The 22,105-nt window shown below is 35.4% G+C and overlaps 1 protein-coding gene across 2 annotated transcripts in view; it reads left to right on the top strand.

The window, feature by feature from the left end:
- Positions 1-22,105, top strand: part of LOC150087913 (uridine-cytidine kinase 2-B-like) — a 151,507-nt gene that overhangs the window by 78,445 nt on the left and 50,957 nt on the right. For both annotated transcript variants that reach the window (XM_090370510.1, XM_090370511.1), the window contains exon 6: positions 3,549-3,597. In XM_090370510.1, the coding sequence (XP_090226636.1) occupies positions 3,549-3,597 (49 nt within the window). The remainder of the gene's footprint in view (positions 1-3,548; positions 3,598-22,105) is intronic.

Genomic DNA, 22,105 nt, shown 5'->3' with positions numbered 1-22,105 from the left:
CCATTCAATGCTTTATACACCTCTATCAGATCACCTCGCTGGTGCCTAGTCTCCAGACACTGTAATTTGCAAAACTTAAGCCTTTCTTTGTAAGAGCACCCCTTTGTTCCATTCACTAATCTTGTTGCCCTTCTCTGTACTTGTTCCAGCAGCTCTACATCCTTCTTGAAATGAGGCCTCCAGACCTGTATACAGTACTCTAAGTGTGGCCTGACCATTGCCTTATACAAGGGAATAATCACCTCCTTATCCCTGCTAGAAAAATTCCTATATATCATTGACAATACACCATGAGCTACTCTTGCAGCCCGTCTGCACTGCTCAGAACTTCATATCTGCCTGCACAACCACCACCAGGTCCCTTTCATTCTCTACCACTGTCAGTGTAGTACCACAGAGTTGATACGTTGCTCTGGGGTTGCTGTTTCCCATGTGTAGTACTTTACATTTGTCAATGTTAAACTTCATTTGCCACCTCTCAGCCCATCTGCTCAACCTTTCCAGATCCTGTTGCAGCACTATAGTGTCAGTAGTGTCCTTGACAACCCTGCCTACCTTCGTATCATCTGCAAACTTCGACATTAAGCTTGATATACCATCATCAATATCATTTATGAATACAGAAAACAATAATGGACCCAACACTGAACCCTGAGAGACTCCACTAATAACATTAGTCCACGATGAGCAGTGTCCATTGATTACCACTCTCTGTCTTCTCCCCCTCAACCACCCCTTTATCCACAGCAGCAATTTGCCTCCAATGTCACATTGCTCCAATTTGTGCAGCAGTCTTCCATGTGAAACAGTATCAAAAGCCTTTCTAAAATCCAAGTATATAATATCAAAGTTATTCCCTGCATCCAGTTCCTTTGTGACTGCATCATAATATCCAATCAAATTGGTCAGGCAAGACTTCCCCTTAACAAAACCATGCTGTGTCCGAGCTATAACTGAAGTCTTGTCTAAATGATCCTGCAGTGCTTCTTTAACTAGTGCCTCCATTAATTTTCCTGGAACAGAAGTTAAACTCACAGGTCTATAATTGCTTGTGTCAGCCTTTGATCCTCCTTTATGAATTGAGGTCACATTTGCACATCTCCAGTCTGCAGGTACCTCCCCTGAGTCCAAGGAAGCTCTCATAATTATGGCTAAGGGTTTGCTTACTTCCTCTACTGCCTCCTTTAATATAACTGGATAGATCCCATCCACCCCGGGTGCCTTTCTTGTGTTTATCTTCAACAGTTACTCCTCCACTTTACTCTCAGTTATTACAAGATTCTCTAGCTTACTGATAGAGTTGAATAAACCTCTGGCTTTCCCCTCGCTAAATAACTTCTCATGTGTGAATGTCGATGCAAAATATTCATTTAGTTTGTTAGCTACCTGAGCAGGATCATCAACAGTTGACCCATCGATATCAAGTGGACCAATCTGATTCATCCCCTTCCTTCTAGAGTTTACATAAGTAAAGAACTCTTTGCTGTTTTTCTTTGCATCCCTTGCCAAAGATGTCTCGTACTCTGCCTTCGCCTGCCTAACCTCCTTTGTAACTTGGTTACAGATCAACTTGTATCTATCATAGGCTTCTGTGTCATGTGTTAATTTGTATGTATCCCATGCACGTTTCTTCTCTGCCATATGCCTCATTAGTTCATCTGACATCCATTTAGGCCTAAACCTTGAACAATATTTCTTAGTTGGTATGTAAAGCCTAGTAGCTTCCAAGATAAGTTCTTTGAATACTTCCCATTTTGCATTTGCTGTTGGTAACATCATGAGTTGGTCCCACTGTATAGAATTTAAATACTGTCTCAGTCCATCATAGTCGCCTTTACGAAAGCAATAACCCTTCCCTTTACCCCTAATGGTAGTTACCTCTTTGAGTAAATCCCACTTCAACACACTGTGATCACTGCCACCTAGTGGTTCATTTACCTGCAGATTCTTAATGCATGAAGAATCACTGCTGATAATCAGATCAACTCCCTCTAGTTGCCTCCCGAATATGCTGATGTAGAAAACAATCATCCAATAAATCCACAAAAGCCTTGCTAGTGTGTGAGTGACCAGCCCCCAAACTCCAGTCAATATCTGGGAAATTAAAATCTCCCATTATAAGACTCTGATTTACTGGCCCACTCTATTTCCCTCTACAGTTTCTTATTATACTCATCAGAGTCATTAGGCCTATAGCACACTCCTACTCTCAATTTTGATCTCCCAATGCTTATGTCACACCCAACTGACTCGACACTGCACTGTCCAGCGATGTCCACTGGCTTCACTTCCTTGGATTTTATGTATTTCTTAACTAATAGCATAACCCCTCCTCCCTTCCTATCCAGTCTATCCTTTCTGTAGATATTGTACTCCCCAAATTCCAGTTCTGCATTCCTTATATCTGTGTGACACCAAGTCTCTGATATCCCAACAATATCTGCCTTTGATGTTTTGAGCAATACCTCAAATTTATCAAATTTATTTACTAAACTCCTAGCATTGGTGTACACGCAAGTATACATGCACCTTTTTCTATTCTTAGCTACCCTAACACAACCCATGTGTTTACTTGTACCGCAATGACTCCCAGCAGTCTCTGAAATATCCTGAATCTTGTTTTTCAGTCTTCTGCTCATTCCAATAGAAGCAGTGCAAGAATCTCTTTGACCTCTGCCAGTGGCTACTGTTAATCTATTTGTCTTTGTATCCCCCCAAGCTAGCAGTTTTCCGATCCACCTAACACTGCCTTGATAGCATCAGCAAATATTCTTGCACCCTTTCTATTTAAGTGTATCCCATCCCTGTAGAAGCAATCTCTCCTGTTAACAAGTACAGTCCAGGCTGAAAAAAATTCTACCCCTTGAGCCTTGCACAATCTTTCCAGGGCCGAATTGATCGACAAAGCCAGGTGAAGGACTTTACTAATAAAGTATGCCAAAGGTTGAGTCTTTAAATTGCCTTATTTCAAAACAGTATATGACTAAAGCCACAAAAAAAAAGGGTGGGTCTGTTACAAACAGGCTAGAATACCATCCTTCCCTAAAATGTTCTTGTTCTACACGTGAAGGACATTTTCACAAGCTCATGTAGTACCATGTTAATAAATATGTGTTTCTCTGGAAAACTTTCAACACCCCGACCTTGAATGGCACAAGTTTATTTGTTGTGCTCTAAACGGCCCACTTTTCTGTCCAAAATAAATCTATTAAAATTTAATAACATTATTAAAAATATATTTCATTGTATGAGCTAGTGGCATCAGATCCCCAGTCTAAGACTGTGTGGCTGAATGCCAGTCGCTCTAGCCAAACAAATGTCCAACCATCATTGAAACATTAGTACACTTAATAAACCAGTTAAAAATATAGCGTATATTATTTATTTATTTCAGCAGTAACATTACCTGATCTCAGTCATTTTATTAACATCAATCTTCTTGATTATTGATTTTATATCTGTGTGATATGTCTGTTGAGTGCTTATATTATGATTGAAAATCAAATTTTGTATGATGTTTTTTAAAGTGCTTATACTATAATTTCCAGACAAAAAAATATGCTGATGTAATCATTCCACGAGGAGCTGATAATGAGGGTGAGTTGGAAGCCCATATTTTATTTTATCAAAAGTTATATTCTAGTTTTATTGTTAAAAGTTCAGTGTGATATAAAGGCTGATAATTTCTGTGGATATTTGCTCAAGAGTCTGCCAGAATTTTTTAGGAAAGGATTTGCTCAGGTACGTGTGACTAAAGTTCTATAGTTCATGTTTCCTATAAATTTTTTTTCTGAAACATGGTGTTATTTCAGTTTCTTACAGTGGAAGGAGTTTGCTAGTGTATGGAAAGGTGTATATTGACAACTGTATGTCATGTCCATAGATATACAAATAGAAAAATCATTGCTTAAAGGAAGAAAAACTCCAGAGATGATAATCTCACCAAGGATCTGGATATGAGTCAGGTCTGGCTATACCACTATGATTTTCTTGTGTTTAGAAGACTAAAAAATTATCTTACAGGATGTTAATTCCATGTTGACAAGTGAAAGAAGCTGTCAAACAGCTTCCAGTAGTAGCCAAAAGACATAAGCAGGGTATAAAAAATATGGTTTATAGAATGGGATGGGATGGGATAAGTGCTTAAACAGTGGTGGAGAGATTTTTTTTAAAAAAATTGCCAGTTATTGGTAAATATTATTTCTAATTTTCTCATTGCCTCACTGTCATAAATTACATTCTTAAAATAGCATATGGGGACAAACGACCAAAATCTGTGATCTAAGTACAAACAACGATGCTATTTCATAGTGCATTAAACTTTTAACACACTATGAAATGACACACTGATTGCTTTTTAGAATGGCTCTTTAATTTAACACCAGTCTTAGAGGAGACTGATGTTGAACAGATGAATTTATTGAAATAGATGACTGTCTTTCTCTCAGAGAAAGGGAAAAAAATGTCCTTGACATTCAGCATGTGGGTCTGATTAATCTGCAATTTGGATGTTGAAGTATTGATCTAATTTGTCAGTAAGCATTTTAGGTGAATTAATCCATCAGCAGGCACAAGGATTTCTCTCTCTCTCTCTCTCTCTCTCTCTCTCTCTCTCTCTCTCTCTCTCTCTCTCTCTCTCTCTCTCTCTCTCTCTTTTGGCGGTTTAATGGTGCATATTTTGGCTATAGTGCACCTTAATGATACAGTTGTATCATTATTGAAGTAAGGGTAAATTATTGTAAGGGAAAGCAATCAGGTTTCTTGTGGTGGAGTATTAATACACTTTGCCTTATGCAGTCATACTCTAATATCACCTTAACCATAACATTTCATATTTGTATGGAACCAGAGGTTAATTTAAACTTAAATTGTCATATATATTTTTTTTAATTGTAAAGTACAATACAGTGATTTATTTGTATATACACTTTAACTTATTTACTATATTTGTTAATTATATAGTATATATAACATATAACTAACAATTTAGTTATTATTTATCCCAGACTGTTTGTTTTTTCTAAAACTTAATTGTTCTTTAACTAAAGTAGAACCTTCATTTTTCACATTCATTTTTTTTTCTTATACACAAGGCTATAGTGCCCTTTTTATAAAGAATTTAGGTGCACTGTCAATATCCATAAAATGCATTTGAAAAAAATGTATTTAACAAAGCAAAAAATCTCAAGTTTCTCTTCTAAGAAGTTGTTTTTATCCTATGTGATGGTATATTTCTGTTGTGTTCTGATGAAGGAACCAGTGCCTCAGGTAATAAGCTAGTGCTGGGAATGGAAAGGGGCCAGGGATAGCAGTAAGCATATCACCTCATGCCAAAGAACTATTCTGCAAGTGATTTTTAATATTACTCAAATTTGGATCCCAATATGTGCACTTACTTAAGGTAAATAGCATGCCTGAGGGAATTAAATTGAAAATTTTTTGTTGGTGATTCAAAAACACTATTCTGTAATTTTATTGGGGCTTTAGTCATAAATTTTGTACATCTGGTGTTTATTCAAAAAGAATGATGAAATTTCAGAGTGCTATAATATCAAACAAGAAATGATATGGGGAGCTGGTGGTAGCATTTTATTTACAACCGAAGTTTTGCCATACAGTTAAATTTCACTTCCTCTTTGATTTTAATTAGTTGGTGTGATGAGTGTCATCCATTGCTTTCCATGTATCCTACCTGTAATCAGTCTCTTCCTATATGTGTTGCGACATGTTTTTTAGTAACATTAGCTACAGAATCATTCACATTAGCTGAATGATTCTGTTGACTCTTTCAGCTATCATATATGTTAATATGCCTAAATGTCCATAAATTTAAAGTTTGTTTCTTCTTCTCTGGGGTTTTGCAAAAGATTAGTTCATCAGTGTTTCTGCCATAATGGAGCAAACCTAATCTTTTGCAAAACCCCAGAGAAGAAGAAACAAACTTTAAATTTATAAAATAGCTAATACAACTTGTCCCTTTCAAAATAATGAAACAACATCACAATTTGAGGATGAGGGAGTCCACTTGCACTTTTCATAAAAAAGATTGAATTTATGCCCCATCACATGTATAGTCAGAGCAAGAGGAAGAATGCTATCAGCATTGAGCTTATTCAATCCATTTAATGCCTTAAAAACCCCAATCAGATCACCCCCAAGGTGTCAAGTCTCCAAATGCTGCAATTTACAGAACTGAAGCCTTTCTTGGTAAAAGTACCCCTTTTGTTTCCCTCATTATTCCTGTTTCCCTTCCAGCAGATCTACATCCTTTCTAAAATGAGGCCTTCCAACCTCAAACTCAAGATGTCACTTGACCATTGCTTTATACAATGGGATAATCACCTCCTGATCTGCTCTTGTGGGTAGCACAGTTGATAGGAGCACTGTCCTCCCCCACACACCGGGTGGAAAAGACCTGAGCCTGAATCTTATCAGTGATGGGATGAATTTGTATGGGTTGTTTTTCACAATGTGGCTCAGCCGGTCTCAGGAGGGTAACATGTTTTTTTTTTTTCTCTCCCGGAAACTCGGGATTTTCATCAAGCAAACAGAAAATTGACCTCAGAACATGCCATTTACAGACAATATACACGGAGTAACATGGTCTTAGTTGCCGATGCTCCTAAAACCCCATGACAATGACAACAACCTCCTTATCTCAGTTAGCAAAATTCCTATATATCATTCACAAAACCCCATAAACTGTTCTAGCCTGTCTACACTGCTCATAGAACTTCATAACAGACTGCACAATTATCCCCAAGTCCTTTTCATTTTCCATACCCTGAGTGTAGTACCACACAGTTCATATATATTTGTCATTAAACTTCAATTGCCATTTCTCAGCACATCTGCCTAATTTTTCTAGATCTTGTTGCAATAGCATACCTTCATCAATGTCATTAATAAATACAGAATACAACTTTGGGAGACTCCACTAATAACATTAGTGGAGTCTCTCTGTGGACTCTGTCCACAGAGAGCAATGTCCATACAAACGTTTGTTCAGTACAAACTGCAGCACTGCTCCAGTTTGTACTGAAATCCAAGTATATGATAAAATTATTTTTTGCATCCAGTTCCTTTATCACTACATCATAGTAACCAATCGAATTGGTTCTTTAACCTGTGACTCCATTATTTTCCCTGCAACAGAAGTTAAGCTAACAGGTCTGTTATTATTAGTGTCACCCTTTGCTCCCCCTTTGTGAAATGGAGATACATTTGCATATCTCCAGTCTATGGGGACTTCCCCCGCATCCAAGGATGCTCTCATAATTATGGATAAGGGTTTGCTTACTTCCTTTGCCATCACATTTAATATAACTGGATAGAGCCCATCTACCCCTGATGACTTTCTTGTGTTTAACTTCAACAATTTCTCCTCCACTTTGCTCTCAGTTATTACAAAACCATTTAACTCCCTCTTAGAGTTTGATAAACATCTGGCCCTCTCCTCCTTGAATAACTCCTCATGTGTGAATGTAGATGCAAAATACTCATTTAGTTCAGCAGCTATCTGAGAATGATCATCTACAGTGAAACCATTGATATCAATTTACCAATCTGATTCATCCCCTTCTTTTTAGAGTTTATATAAGTAAAGAAGTCTTTTCTGTTTTTCTCTGCATCCTTTGCCAAAGATTTTTCATAATTTGCCTTCGCTTGCCTAACCTCCTTTGTGACATGATTGCAGACTAGCTTGTATCTACCATAGGCTTCAGTGTCGCCTGACAATTTATGAGCATCCCATGCATTTTTCTTCTCTGCCACGAGTCTCATTAGTTCATCTGACATCAATTTGGGCCTAAACCTAGAGCAATATACGAGTAATGGCTTAAGCTTCTTTCCTCCATTTTGCATCTCCTAGCGAGTCTTAGGTGCTAATGTGCCAATAAAATCATAATCTAATCTAGTCTAATAAACCTCCATTTTGCATCCCCCCCCCCAAGATTTATGTGCAACAGTATCAAAAGAACGTTGATGCAAAATACTTATTCATTTTTACAGTGACCTGAGCAGAATTATCAACAGTTGAACCATTGATATCAAGTGGACTAATGTGAATCATCCCCTTCCTTTTAATGTTTACATAACTAAAGATATCTTTGCTGCATTTCTTTGCATCCTTTGCCACAGATTTCTCATAATCTGCCTTAGCTTGCCTAGCTCCTTTGTGTCTTGATTATAGACTGTTTAATATCTATCATAGGTTTTGTGTCACATGACAATTTATATGCATCCCATGTATTTTCTGCTCTGCCATTATATTCCCTATTTTCTCTATAAATCTCTATACCCAAATATAAAATTTCATAAAATCCATTTTCTGGGAGTAAGGCTATTACATGGAGATAAACAGACAAAAAATAATTTCTAGATTTCTGTTAGTCTGATTCTAAAACAGCCAAATATAAAATTTTATAAAAATCTATCCACTAGGACTAGAGTTGTGTTAACAGACATGATGAAGACAATGGGTGCTTTCTGCATATATGCTAATATGCCTAAAAATATATTTGGAAATAAAGTTAATTTGGGAATTTAAAAAGGAGCCAATTCATTAAGATGGCCAAGTTATTTTTTTGCCTTTGATTAAGAAGAATATTTGTGATACTAGTGAATTTGGGTTAGTCTCTGAAAATAGTGTAAATGTTATTTTTCGGTCAGAATTGACTTCATTGATTATATTAGTTGCATGAAATCCCTGAAAGGACTGCTAGTTTGTTGATTGTATTAGCAGTATGAAAATCTGAAAGAGCTGTTAGTGTGCAAAACAGTTATGTACTATATGCAAATCTATAAATGTTATACTGTGTCTAAAATATATATCTTATTGAATTTTAAAGTGTGTGCTCATTATTTTTATGATAATTACCATCAGCCTATCATAAAGTTTTGAGTTTAATTGGAACACTTGGTTAAAAATTCTCTGTACCTGTGTTACAGAAATAGGGGAAGATTTTAAACTTTCATATATAATGATTCAACACTTCAACTGGTATGTTATTTAAAAATAATTTTGCAGTTGTGCAGGGTTTAATCCATTTAACTCAGAGACAGGATCATAGGATTCTGAAATATCCCCTTAAACAAACTCTTTCCCATTATTCAAAAATAAGTAGGTGTATTAATAGCATTGGGCATGGAAAATGCAAATCATGAAAGTAGTGCATAGTGCAGGGTGATTTAAACATCTCACAACACTGATATTTGGGCTATGTAAATATGGAATTGCTCATTAGTAAAGAAGTTATGTTTATGGATATCGTTCCTGATGATAATAGTGTCTATCCCAAAAAGGGATAGGTACTATGTCAAGCATGAAGCCTAAACATATAAACTAGCTTTGCTTTAGGAAAAACATTTTTTGTAATGTTATTGATCTCTTATAAATTGCCTTGGTGGTAGTATGGTAAGTAAACAGAGTGAAAATCATAATGCATTCATTAAAAATCAAAAAAAAAAAAAAAAAAAAAAAAGCATTGTTTGTACCCATGATTGAGATAACTGGTAAAAGAACACTCCACTGTGTTGGTTAAAAAGCATTTACTAAACTGAAATGTAGATAACTAACGTTTAAAAATTTGAGGTGAGCCACATTCTGATCCCTCTTTTGTTGGTCTTATTCAGTGGATTAAGAATTAAAGGGTAGATAATACGTTATGCTTACATTTCAAAAAATAATAAAACATTTACCACTTAAATTATATATACATTTGGAGACCCTTGTGCGACAACATTCTTTATTTGTATCATGGGATTGTAAACTATATGTAGTAATTCTCATTCATAATTTAAAATTTTTTGGAACGTAACTTTAAGGATTCTCTTCTTTAAGAATACCCAAAAATGGATCAAAACTTTTGGTATATCTCAATTCTTAATGAAATTAAGTTTCATTAAGAATGTTGGTTATTTCTAACCATTATGGGAAACCATTCCTTTGTCAGTTAAACATCATGAAACTTTTGAAAAGTAGTATTGCTTCTTATTTATAGAATATAGCATCTTATAATAAGGTTCTTTGCCTAAAAGCTCTTTTAGTGGTGATGCTATTTTATCAAAGGATAGACACCAATGAAGTGCCAGAGCAGTGTACTCTTCAAATGTGATAGAAAGTTTGAAGAGTCCATAAGCAGAGGAATTTCAATTAGTTTGACTTATGCAAGGGTCGCTAATGTGTCCAAAGGTAGTGCCAGTTGCACTACCTTTAGACACATTAGCTCTGCCTACTTCATTAGGCAATGCTAATGTGTAGCCGTGATGATTACTTTTATATGCTCTTGCTAAATAGTTTATAAATATGGTTTTAAGGTGTTTATTTTAAATTCTTTTGTGAAACTCGAGTATAGTGTGATAAGGTTCATCAGGTTTGACTATGGGAAGGTAATATTTACGACAAGTCTGTTTTGGCAGTTAGAGTATTCTTTGTTCTAACTGTCAATTCCAGCTGCCTATGCTTTAGCATAGTGCTGGTATTTGAAAGTTTGAAGAGCTGCTTTTGAAATTTTACAAGTTATGGATGCAGGAGACTTTAATTAGGTGAAGGGGTTTGTCACATTGATTTGTTAATTTTTTCCTGAAGTGATAAGTCCCTGATGAACAAAACTCAATTTCAAAGTTTAGGGGAATTTAGCTTCAGCTTGTTATTTTGGTTAATATTAGTAGCAGCAGCAAATGATGCAAGAAAGCAAGTATGCCATCATTACTGTCATTAACCACCCTATCACCCTTTGGATCATCTGCAAACTTAGACATTAAGCCTGGTATACTTTTATCAATATCATTCATAATTACAGAAAACAACAATCGGCCCAGCACTGAACCATGGGGAACTCCATGGATAGCATTAGTCCACATAGAGCGGTGTCTATTAATAACAGCTCTGTCTTCTCCCACTCAACTATCCCTTTATTCATAGCAGCCCCCTACCTTTAATGCCACACTGCTCCAATTTTTACGGCATCTATTGTGTGCAACAGCATTAAAAGCTTTCCTGAAAGCTGAGTAATAGCTATAATAATAGTAATTACTCATATAGTGAAAGAAAGGCTTTTGCTGCACTGGCCAAAAAAAAAAAAAAACCCACACATATATGAGCATGCACACAAATGAGTAGATAATTACAAAGTAATTTGCTTCCCTCCTCCTCACATAGGTAACTTTCCAGTCGGCCTCAACTACTGCGAAGGCAGCCTGTTCCATCAATCAACAACTCGCTGACTGAAGGAAAACTTCCCACAGTCTAGTCTAAATTTACCCTGTAATTTGAATTTATGTCCCCGAGTTCTCGAATTCTTTATAACAGTGAAAATTCTGCCTTCATTTTACTAACCCCACTCACTCCTTATAAACCTCAATCAGATCAACTCTGAAGTGCCCAGTTGCAAATCTCTATAGCCCACATAATTGGAGTCTTTCCTTATATGGTTGTTGCCCTTTTGCCGATCTCGCTAGGCAAGTTGCCCATCTTTGAACCCTTTCAAGAAGCTCAATGTTTTTTTTTCAAATGATGTTTCCACACTTGAACAGTATTCCAAATATGGTCTCACAACTGTCTTATATAGTGGCACTGTGACCTCCCTATCTCTACAGGATAGTGTTTGATAGATCATCATGGACTTTCCTGGCTGCCTGTTTACACTGCTCAAAAAAACTTCATATCTGCCCGTATCATAACACCAGATCTCTTTCTTCCTCTACTGTTTTTAATTCAATCCCACGAAATGTATAATATATTTTGGAGTTACTATTCCACAAGTGTAAGATTTTGCAAGTTGCTGTATACCACTTTTTTGACCATTCTTCCAGCCTGTTTAAGAATGGTCAGAAAAGTGGCAGCTGTGTTTTAATGCAGTAAGATGCATGGTCTTACAGAGTATATGATATCAAAATTATTTTTTGCATTATGTTCAAGAATGTTTTTATAGCCTTCTTTTCTTAAAATTTCTTCAGTTCTGACAATTTCATCCACTCCTGAAAAACAGAAGCAACCCCAGTTTGTGATGGAACCACCAAGTGCTTGATTGTAGGCACTAAACAATGTGGCACCATTTTTTTCTTCAGTTGATAGTCTCACTTAAACTATACCTTGCATCCAAAAATTTTAAATTTGGATTCATTCATCCACAGTACATATTTCACTCTTCAATTGTCCAATGTTGATGGCTTTTAGCCCAAGACAACCATTTTTCCAGTTTTAGTAAGGGTTTTCGGACTGCTACATGATCATGAAGCAGTCTGAAAGTTCTGCTTGTTTAAAATGAAGTTCTACAATGGATGAAGATACAGCAGTTTCTTTGTACAGGCAGTTTTTGCTTTACGAGTTTTTTTGGCGCCTCCGTAGCCAGGTGAGCAGGAGCAGCAGTGCGTAGCACACGCTTCTTGATTAGACCGGGGTTCGAGCAGTTGACCACCAAATACGGAGGATGTGGAAAGGTCAGGGAATGACCACTGCATATCCCGGAGCAATATGGCCTTAGTTCTTTACAAAATGCTTTTCATTACAAAATGCTCCTAAAAACCAAATAACAAACAAACAAACAAGTTTTTTTTTTTTTTTTTTTTTTCAAAGTATCAAATATTAGCAAAATTGAAAATATGAACATTAACTGCAAAAACCACGTACATAGCTATACAATACAGTGTACCAGCTTTACGATATTAATCCGTTCCAGAGACACCATTATATTGTGAAAATAACGTAATCTGAACCCAATAACACATTGTTATTTTTGTAATTCATTCCACGACCTCGGAAGTTGAAATTTTCCCTATATAACTCTCTAAAAGGTCGTTTTTATAGTGCAAATTGTATTAGTTACCAATGCAAATCACTAAAATGTGCTACACTTTCATCATTATCATATGTTCTGTTATAAGAACCAATTTTGAACGCCTTTCTGACATTTTTCTAAAGCACATTTCTGGAGGTCACGACCATAAAACAATAAAAACAATTTGCACTTTCTGGTTTATTGGGCTTTTCTGTTAAGTGCATCTAATTATAAATAGATAGTAAACTCCATGTTATTGCATTTGCGAAAATACCGATAGCTGGAATTGTGTCGTTTTTTGCATTATTATGGTGAAATGTGTTTCCCCTTTACTGAAATCATCAATCGTATAAAAAACATAAATAAATTTTCAAAATCTTCTCTTCATTCCTTTTTTTTTTTAAGCTTTGTAAACTTGTTACTCAGTACAAATTGTGACTGGAGATGTGCAAATGTGACCCCAATTCACAAAGGAGGATCAAAGGGCAACGCAAGTAATTATAGACCTGTTAGTTTAACTTCTGTTCGAGGAAAATTAATGGAGGCACTGGTAAAAGAAGCACTGCCTTCAGACAAGACTTCAGTTATAGCTCGGACACAGCATGGTTTTGTTAAGGGAAAGTCTTGCCTGACCAATTTGATTGGATACTATGATGTGGTCACAAAGGAACTGGATGCAGGGAATAACTTTGATATCATATATTTGGATCTTAGAAAGGCTTTTGATACTGTTGCACATGGAAGACTGCTGAACAAATTGGAACAGTGTGGCATTGGAGGCAAATTGCTGCTATGGATAAAGGGATGGTTGAGTGGAAGAAGACAGAGTGGTGGTAATCAATGGTCACTGCTCATCATGGACTAATATTATTAATGGAGTCCCTCAGGGTTCAGTGTTGGGTCCATTGTTGTTTTCTGTATTTATAAATGATATTGATGATGGTATATCAAGCTTAATGTCCAAGTTTGCAGATGATACGAAGGTTGACACTAACGACAGTGCACTGCTGCAAAAGGATCTCTACCACTGACAGTGGTAGAGAATGAAAAGGACCTGGGGGTAATTGTGCAGGCAGATATGAAGTTTTTTGAGCAGTGCAGATGATCTGCAACAGTATCTCATGGTGTCTTGTGAATGATATACAGGAATTTTTCTAGCAGGGATAAGGAGGTGATTATCCCCCCCTTGTATAAAGCAATGGTCAGGCCACACCTTGAGTACTGTATACATGTCTGGAGGCCTCATTTTAAGAAGGATGTAGAGCTGTTGGAACGAGTACAGAGAAGGGCAAGAAGATTAGTGAATGGAACGGAGGGTTGCTCTTATGAAGAAAGGTTTAAGTTTTGCAAATCACAGTGTCTGGAGACTAGGCATGTGCGAGGTGATCTGATTGAGGTGTATAAAGCCTTGAATGGTTTGAGCATGCTCAATGCTGATGGGATTCTTCCTCTTGCTCAGAATAATCACCTGAGAGGGCATAAATTCAAATTTAGGAAAGACAGATGTAGGATAGATGTGTGGAAGTTTGCCTTTAGCCAGCAGGTAGTTGGTTGATGGAACAGACTTCCATCCTTTGTTGTGGAAGTTGATAGTCTAAATAAATTTAAGGCTGGGCTGGACAGGTATTTGGAACGAACGGAGGGATGAAATGGGAGGGTTTTTTTTTTTTTGGCTGAAGCTGCATAAGCTTGCATCATGTTCCTCTGCTGGTTGCAATTTGTACATTCCGTTAAAAAATGCTTATGCCTCTATTGAAATTTATAAAGAAAAGAGAAGATTATCTTGGAAACAAACGCCTCTTAAAGCATTTCTGAAGAAGACTACTTCTTGTGCAACAAACCAACGAGTGCCAAGCCAATAATGAGTGATCAACAAGTGTGCATTTAGCCGGTGATGAAGAATAAACATTCTTTAAAATTTGTAAGTCATAAGTAATTTCTTTATTATTATAATTTGTTTGATTTTAGAGGCTACGTTTTCATTTCTTTCGATAAATCAATCATTGTTTAAACCTAAAATAATTAGCTAACTTATTTCATTGTTGAGAATGTAACCCCTATTTTTAACATTATGTCTATGGGATTAACTTCCCACTTTATGAGCGTGCACTAAGAAAGAATTAACTCGTAAAGTCGAGAACTACCTGTATTTGTATATTGAACTCAGCTTGGATTTCAGGTGCAGCAAGTTGTCAGTTACATTTCAAAAACAGTGTTATGATCTTACCTTGTGCTTCCGTTGTTACGCGTGGTCATCTTGATTGTTGTTTCTCCTTTAAACTGCCAGTCTCCTTGAATCATCGAATGGTAGTTTGTACTCCTTTAAATGAAAATCCAGTTTTTTGCTGATATTTCTTGTGGCACTTTCTTTATACAAAATTATAATAGCACTTCTTTTTTAAACATCCAGTTACTTATTTCTTATGTTTTTCATAAAACACAAAATTTACACCAAAAGACATAAAATTTACAATTTTATGAGTTACAGCTCTTACTCATTAATTTATATAATTGAAAAACATTATAGAATCATCTACAGTCTTCTATTATGTTGAAACAATACTCCCACTTTCTATAACATTTCTACCACATTTGTGAATCTTCAACAATGTTCTACTACATTCATGAGTCTTCTACACCTTTCTGGAATATTCTAGAAATTTCTTAAATATTTATTTAGTATTATTTAAGTTTTTTGATTTTTATACATAATAGAATATATTTTAATAAAAATTGGCAAACAAGTTGGTCCTATTTTAATAAAAACTTTGAAAATTAAGAAAAATGAAACATGATTCCTAACTTTTAGATGGGAGTGTATGTATTTTTCCGTAGGTTGTACATTTTTTTATCTTTCATTTTATGTAAAACAGAGCAAAACCAATTTACATATTTGAGATTATTACTAAAAAATGACTTTATTTGTTTACATTAAAAATCCAGAATTTTTTTACGTACAAGTTTGTAATTTCATTTGGATGAAATTCTTGTGAACATATATTTCTTTGGAAGAACTGCTAAGATGGACCAAAGTATTTCCCTCCCTGCCAACTCTTCCAGTTTTGTTTCAGCATTTCCAATATTCATATGTGCTTCACTGTTTTTTGGAAAGTGTACTTTTAAGATTTTTTTCTCCCCAAATACACATTATATTACTTTAAACAGACAGCTGTGGTTGTGGCGAGTTTAATGTGAAGAATATTATGTGCTTGGTTAATGGTGCATTTTCAGCTTCTTTGTCTTAATAAATAACAGTGTCTATAGGTTTTTTGTGTAAATGGTTAATTCTTCTGAGTATTTATTGCTTTTAAAAATATTTTCAGAAACTGGTAACTTGCTTGAGGATTTGATATCTTTTCTATGTTTTTTTTTTTTTTTTTTTTTTTGTGAACCCCAAACATGAGAGGTATTAGAACCTATAGTACTTAGTGCTGTGCTTGGGTTGGAGGTTGAGAAGACGAAAGAAGATATTTGTTGACATTGGACTTGAACTTCTGTAGATTGTAATTTTCAGGAAATATGTATGAAGGAAGGTTGTTCCAGAAAACGGCAGTTGAATGAATAAATGAGGAAGATGAAAAGTTGGTTCTGTGGGTTTGAAGTTGGACAGTAAATGGATGTTGGCTGGTGGCGGCACGTGTTCGGACTGTTTTGAAAGAGAGAGCAGTAATTATAGAAGCCAATTCAGAAGAACAGTGCCCATGGAAGTATCTGTAGAAGAGGCATGCAGCAGAAACAGTACGTCTATGAGAAAGCGAGTGGAGAGACTCTGTTAGAGATGAATCATTAATTAACCTAACTGCCCTCTTCTGAATGGAATCAAGAAGCCTGAGAGAGGTTTTGGGGGCATCACCCCAGATGTGGGAACAATATTCCATGGCAGGGCGGGTTTGCGATTTATACAGAGTGAGCAGCTGTTTGGAAGAAAAGTAAGTTTTTTAGATGCAGAGGAAGCAATATTTGTAATGTGCTTGTGCCAAGAGAGATTAGAAGTCAGGTAATCCCCAAAAGAGATATATCATTTTGCCTAGAAATCAGAGTGTCACTAAAGATAAGCATAGGAGCAGAAGAATCCTTTTTTGCAAGATATAAGACAAGACTGAGTTTTAGAAGGGTTGAAATCAACTAAGTTGTCTTTGATCCACTGAAGAATTAGCTGAAGATCGGCATTTAATGAACTGGTAGCAGATTTTCGAGAAGTTGAAACTGATTGAGCAGGACAAGGTTTCTCAAAATGGAAAGTGCAATGCAGTGTGCTATCATCGGCAAAACTATGGATAGGATTTCCAGTCAATGGAAGAAGGTCATTACTATACAAGAGGGAAAGAGTGGGGGAAAGAACTGAACCTTGGAGGACACCGGCATTAGTGGAGAAGTTAGAAGACAGAGCCATCTACCATCACCCTCAGTGAGTAATGAGAGAGAAAACTGGATAACCAATTACTAAAAATTGGCAAACCATAAGATGGAAGCTTGTTTAGAAGATCTTTATGCCAAACATGAACAAAAGCCTTTGAGATGTCAAGAGCAACTACTTGTGTTTCACTGAACCTTTCCATTGAATTAGTCCATAAATGGGTAACATAAGGCAGAATATCACCAGTGGATCGACACTGACGGAATCCATACTGGCGATCGTTGATCAGACAGAAGGTTTCTAGGTAGTTTAAGAATTGGCGGTTAATTGATTTCTCCATTACTTTAGAAAGAGTAGAAGTAATTGCAATGGAACAATAACTAGATGGGAGGGATTTGTCACCCTTTTTAGGAACTGGCTGGATATGAGCAAATTTCCAAGCAGAAGGAAAAACACCTTTGGAACAAGAAAGTGAAAAAAGGCGGCAAAGAATAGGAGTAAGTTCAGAAGCACAGGTTTTGAGAACAAATGTAGAAATACCATCAGGACCTGGAGCTTTCTTAGCATCGAGATTCATTAAAATCCTTCTGATATCCTTTTGATGGAAGAACACAGGAGGCATTGAATGGAGCGTGTTGGGAATGGTGGGAGGTGTTTTACCAAGATCATTAATACATGAGCTGGAAGAAAAATGGGATGCTAGCAGGTCAGCTTTATCTTTGGCTGAAGTGACAACAGAACCATCTGGTTTGGACAGAGGTGGGAGCAGAGATGGGCAAAAGTTGCGGCCAGTAGCTTTGGCAAGAGACCAGAATGCTCGGCTACCATTAGGGCAAGAAGCAAGTTTTCTACTCTTAGCCTGTTCAAACTCTAGTTTGGACTGATTAATCATACTGCATGATGGAAGAGATAGGGAAGGGTTGACCGGAACTTAGCTCCAGAGACTAAACATTGGTTCCACCACTTCAAGCCTCCAATAAGCAAAGTGGTGGTATTTCACCGGTTGATGAGAGTCATCTACTACCTAATACTGCCTGCTAACATAGAGGGGCAGCGTTCCTCCATGTGGTGTGGGTGCCACACCTCGACTCCTGCTTATGTTGGTTCACACCTGGGTGGTCACCCACCATGTACTTGTGCATGGAGGTTATACCCAGGATTACTAACAGTCCCACCATCGTGAAGGTGCAAGCAGAGGATTTGGCTGTCACAGACCGTCCGGACTTCACCGAAATTGGGTCCACTTGACTTGAGTGTCACCCGAATATCAGTTCCATCAGCGTTTTAGACTCCCAGGTGGCAAGTACAGCTTGTCTGGCATATGTGAGAGAATGTCTGTGACAACCTCAAGGACCAAATGTGTGTATTATTTTCTCAGTTGTATCAGTGTCAGACACCACTGTGGGCAAAAAATAAACCTTCCATTTTATAGGTGGAGAAAGTGTTAATTTTCATTTGAAAGCATTCATCACAAATTAATGGTTTGCAAATTGTTCATTAAATTGAATAATTAGTTACATAAAGAAAAAATGTTGCTCCCCAATTGAAATGTCTTTTTTTTTGTGCTTGTAATTGGTTTGCAGTACTTTAGATATAAACAGTGCCAATGATGAAAGAAATATTATTTCTAAGAGTTTAAGACCATATATACTAGTGTAATTCCACTATATTTTCAAATCAGAAGCAGGTTTGCATTTTATAGTTTGTGCTAATCTGACATTAATATATCACGTGGCAAAAAAAAAGCTTTTATTGATTGTTTGAAGCATTCAAAACATGATCATAGTGTTTATCATGTTTTGCAGTTTGTCAGGAATGAAACGGGAAAGCATTTTAGAGTAGATATTGGAAACAATAATTTTGATGTTATATAAGAAGAGTTCTTTTTACTCTGTTTTTTGACAGAATAAAACCTTCTGTAACAGTATATGCTGATCATTTTGTTTCAGCTGATGGCAGCAATTACTCAGATGCAAAGATTTATCCCTTTTAATATTTTTGATAATAAATTTTAGAAAATCACAAGTATTGCACTCTCCTTTCCAAACCTCCCTTTAAAGTCAATTCTATGGAATGTACTATAGGAAATTTGATGCTTTCAGAATTTGAATACTTGCAGCACAAAAAGAGGTCAACTAAATACTGGAATATATATGCACAAAGTGGCTTTCACTTTGCAAAGATATGAATTCAGAATCATGATTTTGTTGTAGTGTTGGTAAATCAATGTAATGTTATATGTGCAGAATTAGGAAAACATGTCTATCAAGATTGGGCTATTACATAGTGTAAAGAGTTTTATGACTTTCTGCAAAAGAAAAAAAGTATTTGTAAAACCTTTGTTACATCCTTTTATTAAATGTTGAATAGCAGAAAAATAAAGACCACACTTTTCATTTGAACTGAAAGAAGAAAAGCAATTATATGTAATCATATAATTGCCATTAAAATGTTTACATTGCTTAGTAGTGCTAACATAACATAAATTATTTCTTGAAAAGCAGTTTGTAATTTTTATGTCCTTTGTTATAAATTGATGTTAATACATTAATTTGTATTAAGCTTATGTCATGAAGGAAAGATTTGAAAAGAGAGATAAGCTTTACTTGTATTCATTTATAATAAGTATAAACAATTCATCGCAGTGTATGTTAGATTATTACATAATGTAAGCCCTTTTGTCAGGAAATTTGCTTCATGACTTAGTGTTTGAATGTAAGCTTGCAACACATTATGGAAATTAGAGTAAAGGATGGGTGAAGAGAATAGAAAACCTTTCATGGTGAAACACAACTAATTTTTTTTTTTTTTTTTTTTTTTAATATGATTTGATTGTAGTGTCAGCAAAGTGATATAATATTATGTGTGCATTTAATCTAAATTTAGCTGTATGTTGTTCTGTTCATTTTGTATGGAAAAGATTTGTTAAAAGATTATTTTAATAAAACTAGTACACACACACACACACACACACACACACACACACACACACACACACACACACACACACACACACACACCTGTTGTGATCGTGCCATGAAGATCACATATAAACTGCATTTTCTCCATTCTCCACATCAGGTAATTATAATTGGAGATAAGAGCGAACTTTTATTGAATTAATGTTGAGAAGTTAATAGTAGAGAAAATGGGTTTTTTTTTTTTTTTTTTTTCTCATTTGGAAGTGAAAACTTGGAACTGTACAAAAAATTGAAGCATGCTCTTTTAAAATTGAGATTGCATGTTTTAAACCAATAAACTAATTCTGAACCTTGGCTGTTTGTTGAAGATTATTATTTGGAAAAAAATAATAAAAATTATTTTGAATTTTTTTATGACATTGCCTTCTCTTTTAGTTCAGATTCACACAGCAAATTACATTTTCTCCCAGGAGCTTTCATTCCTGATCTGTGATGATAAATAAAAAAGAGAGATATTTTTTTTTTGACTTGCTAGTTAATTTAAATAAAACTTAGCTTAAATTAAGACTAGACATTTGCATTTTTAAAGAGAAGTGGTCAATTTAACCTTCATCCATGTCAATGTGTAAATTTATAGAAGTACAAAGTCCAAAAACTAGCAACCTTAGGATTTGGGTTGCCAATTTTTGGATTTTTTTTATGGTTTTTGGACAATAAATTATATAATCTAAGTGTGAATTATCAAATATTCATGTAGCCTGACAAACAGTTTAAGTTACAAAAATATAGAATAATGTAGTTTTATTTACTCATTAAAATGTTTATCATCTTAGATATACTTTGTTAGTAACGAAATAAATATGTAAAATTATCTTAAAAGATATGAATATATCTATCTATATTGTCAGTGAAATCAATATAATACACAAATACAATTTCATATTTCATTTCATAACTCGTCTATGTATTTCATAAATATTCTAGTATTTCATAAATTCTAGTATTTCATAAACAAACTGCTTGACTCCTGTGTGGGTGCTGATTGCTATAGTTTGCAACTGTACAGTAGTCAGGAGGTTCAACCTAGCTCATTCATCATACTCATGCATTCACTTCAGCAGACCATTTATTCTGTTAATGGCAATTGTTTTAATGTTAAAAAGTATTTGGCAGCTGAGAACTTTGGTACTCCAGCATAACTTTCATCATGCATGATTTTCATACATCATTCCTGTATTTCTCAGTTGATTTTTGAATTGTTAATTTTTGTGCCCATTTCTTACAGCTTTCATTATTATTATTGGCATCTTTCTCCATTTCTACACTGACATCTTTGAAATGTTACTTATCTGTACAAATAATTTTATCTTGTGTTGATTGAGGGAACTTTGTCAGTCTGCATCCAGTATATCAGAATGGCACATTTGCAATAACCTTATGTTGGCATTCGCTGGTTTAACTGGTACTTCAAACCCATAAAATTTATTAATTATATCTAGCCCTTAGTATACTGACCAATGCTGTGAGAGACTTTGTTCTTTGTATATATGTTCCATAGGGCCAAAACTTTATAGATGTGAACTATGTTTAAAAAAAAAAAAACACTTACAAAATACTTAAAGCATAAATAATTTACCTAATGAAAACCAGTGGTGAATTTAATGAACTTAGCAGAAAAGTTTAAATGACCTCTTGTTGGTTGGTTTTAGAGGAGAGCTTTTTGCTTACATGTTGAATGTTCTGTAGAGGTGATAAAAGAAAGCCTGTTGTTGATTTTTTACATTTTAAGTTAGTTATCAAATCCACATGCAAAAAAAAAAAAAAGTAAAGAGGACACAGAATCGTTAACCAAAAACAGCAAAGCCTTCAAACCACCAAAACCCTTTAAAATCCAGTACACAAATTGAAATGACTTAAGAAACATACACTAAAGCTTCCTGTCTGTTAATATAAACTGTTAAGAATATTATATCAGATAATGGTCAAAGTATTTAATGAAGTGAACATGAAAAGGCCCTAAAGTTGAGTGTTAAACAATTTGGCCTCGA

The sequence above is a fragment of the Mastigoproctus giganteus genome, chromosome 3, assembly GCF_048544385.1.
Source record: "Mastigoproctus giganteus isolate SK-2022 chromosome 3, ASM4854438v1, whole genome shotgun sequence".
NCBI lineage: Eukaryota > Metazoa > Arthropoda > Arachnida > Uropygi > Thelyphonidae > Mastigoproctus > Mastigoproctus giganteus.
The sequence above is the reverse complement of the archived record's forward strand: the minus strand, read 5'-3'. Positions and strand labels throughout refer to the sequence as shown.